The sequence below is a fragment of the Gymnoscopelus braueri genome (genome assembly GCF_963280865.1).
Source record: "Gymnoscopelus braueri genome assembly, chromosome: 13".
NCBI classification, from domain to species: domain Eukaryota; kingdom Metazoa; phylum Chordata; class Actinopteri; order Myctophiformes; family Myctophidae; genus Gymnoscopelus; species Gymnoscopelus braueri.
This window is the reverse complement of record NC_137615.1, coordinates 42,882,453-42,887,437: the sequence shown is the minus strand read 5'-3', so window position 1 is coordinate 42,887,437 and position 4,985 is coordinate 42,882,453. Positions and strand designations below refer to the sequence as shown.

Here is a 4,985-nt window from a genome sequence, read left to right as displayed (position 1 = left end):
GGAAGCTGCTGTCTCTCTCCCCATCTCACACTGGTCAGATCATCAGACAGAATGCAATCTGGATGGGCAGTGTTTGGGTCCAGAGTCACAGGAGTGTAGGAAACAATGGCCTTCATCTTGTCCCAGACTCTGAAGGTCAGGTTGTCCAGGTGTTTGGCCACGTCTATCAGTGCTCCTGAGACTGGCTGTGGGTCCTGCAATGTGGACTGGAGTCTTTGCAGTTTGGTCTTGTAGTTCTGCAGGAATGAGATGTCTCCAGCTCTCAGCTCCTCCTCTATGGCTCTGATTCTGTCTGAAAGGGTTTTTATGTCTCTGTTCAGACCCTCAATCTTCTCCTTCATCAATTGACTCTTCTGCTGCTCTTCCTCCCTCAATGCTTTGATCCCGGCCTCCTCTTCCTCTTGTAGAAACTGATGAATCTTCTTAAACTGTTCCTTCATCTGCATCTCTGTGTGCCGGGTCTGGAATGTAATGTGTTCTGCTGTTTGGTGAAACTTTGTTTTAAATGTATTAAAGACCTCCAGTTTTTCTTGTACAGGCTTCAGTGATTTCTGGACTTCCTCCTTTTGATTCAGTGCAACTTCATTGATGAGGTTGAAACTGTGGTTGATGTGTTTTTCTGAATGAAGACACACAAGACACACTGGGTCTTGACATTCCTGACAGAACAGTTTGAGTCTCTCAGCGTGCAGAGTCAGACTGCAGAGGCCCTCAGACCCTGTCGAAGTTCTCTGACGTTTTGCAGCTTGCTGAAGTCTCTCCTGTTTGAAGGTCTCACACAGTTTCATAAGGTTTAAGTTACAGGGTGGAGGATACGTTGAATTAATTTTCTTACAAACTGGACATTCCTTTTTTTTCTTCTCCCTCCACCATTTCTGCAGACAGTCTTTACAGAAGCTGTGGCTACATGACAGGATAACAGGATCTTTAAAGATGTCCCCACACACAGTACAGGACAATTCCTCATCTGAAAAAGACGACTTGGAAGCCATTGTGTCTCTGAATGAAGCTACAAACACTCTGCTCAAGACAGGAGTTCAGCCAGTCAGTCTTGATAACACTCCACTTTGAATCCTGTTCTCGACAAAGTCCAAGCTGATGGAGTCAGCTAGCCTGGGATCCAGCCTGCTTCACTATGTTCGGCGGATTTTTTTTTCCTCACTTCCTTTCTCAGTCTGGAAAGGCTCCTATTGGACTCGTTTTGCAGAACTACACTGGAACTACATATGTTACGTAGGCAACAGCAAGTGATTGGATGTTGTTCAAACAAATCAAGAATCACAACGATCACACTGGTGAAAAAAAATCTGCCGAACGCAGTGAAGCAGGCTGGATCCCAAGCTAGGAGTCAGCAGCAGGCTCAAGTTGTCTGGGTCAGTATTCCCTCCTGTAGCTGTGAAAGTCCTCCCTCACTGGAAGCAGTGTTTTCTGAGCGTAGTCTTATAAATCGTCTGTCTCTCGGTGTGAGTGGAGTAGGAGTGAGGAGGAGTGGAGTGAGGAGGAGTGTTTCCTGGTTTCTCTCAAGGAAAAGAGATCAAGGTCATGCTCCACTAAATGCCATGACTACCAAACCAACATTCCAAAAATAACTATTTGAAACTATTTGAAACACTACAATTGTATACATGTTTGAACTAAGTAGAACACACATGAACATAATATTCTGGAAGTAGAACACAACATTTTGCAAGTGGAACATAACATTTTGGAAGTGGAACGTATCATTTTGGAACTGGAACACAACATTTTAAATAGTATGTGAGATGCATGCCAAATGCAGGGGTCCTGTCCGAAATCACCTGCTGCTTGCTTTAGTACATACTAAACTGTAGGCTGAATACAGCATACTGTGTAATATGTAATAGCCTACGTTAGTATGTTGTTTCGGACGCAACCGCATGGTCTTCTTGCACAATATACAAAACGGCTCCTTGAATGATGGTTACACCACCTTGACAATTCAGTTAGTTGACTTGACTGACATTACTGACACACACGCGCACGCGCACGCACGCACACGCACACACACACACACACACACACACACACACACACACACACACACACACACACACACACACACACACACACACACACACACACACACACACACAGGTATGTTTCTCAGAACTTTGGGATGAAGCAGTGTTGGTTTGGTGCTGTAGTTGTAGCGTTTCACTTGGCACCTGCCCACACTGCCAAAACTACTAGTAACTGATGTACTGACCATGGTATTACTGTGCTTGACTGACCAGCCAACTGGCCTGACCTGAACCCCATAGAGAATAAATGTTGTATTGTCAAGAGGAAGATGAGACACCAAACCCAACAAAAACACCTCAACAGTGCCACAGGTATACGCCACGCCACATTGATGAAGTAATTTGTTCAAAAGTAACCCAGACCAAATATTGAGTAGCATATGGTTGACATTTCTGTATTATAAATATTTTTTTTGACATTTCTGTATTATAAATATTTTTTTTGCAATCTAATATTCTGATTTTTTTTGCAATCTAATATTTTGATATATAGGCTACTGGATTTCTGATTCCATGAGCTGTATCCCATAATAATCAAGATTAAAACAAAAAAGGTTTGAAATATTTCACTTTATGCACAATGAATCTAGAATATGAAGTTTCACTTTTCAAATTATTTTAGGGGGACAAAATTAACTTTTCCACAATATAATTCTTTTTTTGAGATGCACCTGTATAAAACACAAATTCTGTACCAAAACAAAGCGTGTGCAGTTAAAAACAACGCAGAGATATATGTTCTTATTGCAATATCCATTTATTGTTCTCATCAGACAGATCTTTACAAAACAGAGGATGACAGGTAAATGCGTTTGAACCTCCAGAAATCCAGAGGGCGACAAAATGCTGCTTCTTTTTTTATTGACGTCACTCAACTGTGCCTTTGCCTTTGTTCCTTAATAGAAATCTTTTTGAACATGGATTACTGCGGATCACAAAGAAAATGTCTTCTTCAGCATGGAGATATGGAAATGTAATCCATACTGAACATGTAAACATCTACTGTGATACTGCTGTGATGATCAGGGTGATTTTATACGGACGGCATTAATGTTCAGCTTGCCGCCATGTATGCCATTATTGTGCCTTCCTCTTCATTTCCATCAATGATAAGCTTATATGCAGTGGTGGAAAGTAACTAAGTACATTTACTCAAGTATTATACTTAAGTACAGGTTTGAGGTATTTTTTTTACTTTACTGGAGTATTTAACATTTTTAGTGCTTTTACTTCTACTCCACTACATCTCAGAGGCAAATGTTGTACTTTTACTCCACTACAATCATTTGAAAACTTTAGTTACTAGTTGTACTTTTACTCAAGTAAATGTAGAATTCCGGAAAGAGTATTTCTACATTGCAGTATTGATACTTTTACTTAAGTAAAAGATGTGAGTACTTTTTCCACCACTGTCTTCAGTACATCCACAACACTTCCTGGATGTATTCATGTACCCAATACTGTAGATAAGTAAGTAAGCCTTGCCGAGCCATATGAGGCCCATAGAGGGCAGGAGCCTATCTCCTGTTTCTGTAGTTTGAGGCAGCTTGACGAACAAGTACACCGCCCTGGACAGGATGCTAGTATGTCGCAGGGATAATGCTGTAGAGGGAATTAGAAATGAATGTGTTTGGTTTAGCTATCAGAATTCACCACAGCAAAACAACGACAACAAAACAAAACGGTGGTTGTGGGTTGGTGATGTTGTGAAGTGAGGCTTACTGGGCCATGTCCACAGAAATACTTTTACACACTGTTTTTATTTAAAAAAAAAAGGGGAGCACTTTGGATATGATGTCAGGAGCACTAACACTACACATGCACTGAGCGAAATGCCTGTGAGCGTGGCTCTCCAGCCCTCTGCATAGGAAAGATTCCAGATTATTTTGCGGGGTCCCCAGATGATTAGCTTAATGTGCAACATTGTTTTCTCACTCGACAGTAAACAAACCAAACATACAGTATAAGTGTATACAGGGTATCTGCACATTTCTAAAGTTACAATTTAATGACTTTTTAGAGATTTTTAACACATTGAGTGCCAGAGGTTTTATAAAACAGGGTACAGCCAGTGCCAGCGTTTTTTTTTTTACCCTTATTGGCGATCTTTTTAGAGCAGCAGAAGCCACAAAGAGGACCCGGATGTGAACAAACGGTGCCTGGGAGATGGCCAAGGGTCCCGTCTAACGACTGGAACAGAGTGACCGTCATGACCGCCATAAGAGTGACTGCCCGTCGAAAATGGCTTGTTTTGACCACTGTAAAAAGATATGGAGATATGGACCTTTTTCCCAAGATCCCATCATTGGGGCGGATGCACATCCGTTTTTTGGGGATGACGTCACTTTCGTCCATTCCCTTTTAAAGGGTCCTAGGATCATTCCTAAGTTGCGTTAGAGCGCCCCTTGTGTAAAACAATAATGATACAAAAACGTAGATTCTCGTTTATGGCACTCGACGGGTGTATTAGCAAAAACGAGGATCTACGTTTTTTTTGGCACCCAATGTGTTGTTAATACCAAATTGGCCAAATTGTCAAATATTACGCAGTGCGAGACATTGTGAGCTTGTAGTTTGGTTATTTTCACAATAGTAATCTGTGGAATCGAGTCCAACTAAATGTAATGACTACCATTCCAAGTGCTTGTCAGGGTGGAGGTTCCCCAGTTCCTTAAAATAAAAGATGTTGGACAAGAGTGGACGCTGAGAAGAGTAGCTCCTATACTAGCACGTCTTTACCATAGAAATGCATGATGGCAGAAAAGTGCTGGAAGCTCAGTAAGTAGTGCTTTCTGTGAACGTGGCCCATAATGAGATGTATAGCTCAATCTCTCCACTCTCACCTGGTCCCACACGGTACAGTACATTATTACATGGTCCATGTCTCCGTCCAGTGCTAATTCAGAGTGTTGTTCTTCATGCACACTGCTTCATCATCATCAT

The 4,985-nt window shown here is 41.6% G+C and overlaps 1 protein-coding gene across 1 annotated transcript in view; it reads right to left on the bottom strand.

Annotated features, from left to right (window-relative positions):
* The window catches only part of LOC308099605 (E3 ubiquitin-protein ligase TRIM39-like), a gene marked incomplete at both ends in the record, with an annotated part of 1,797 nt that extends 805 nt beyond the window's left edge, over nucleotides 1–992 (bottom strand). The window contains one exon of the mRNA XM_080448342.1: nucleotides 1–992. This exon is cut by the window's left edge and continues 412 nt beyond it. Coding sequence (XP_080304468.1) covers nucleotides 1–992 — 992 coding nt within the window.
* Between the last annotated feature and the right edge of the window lie 3,993 nt (nucleotides 993–4,985).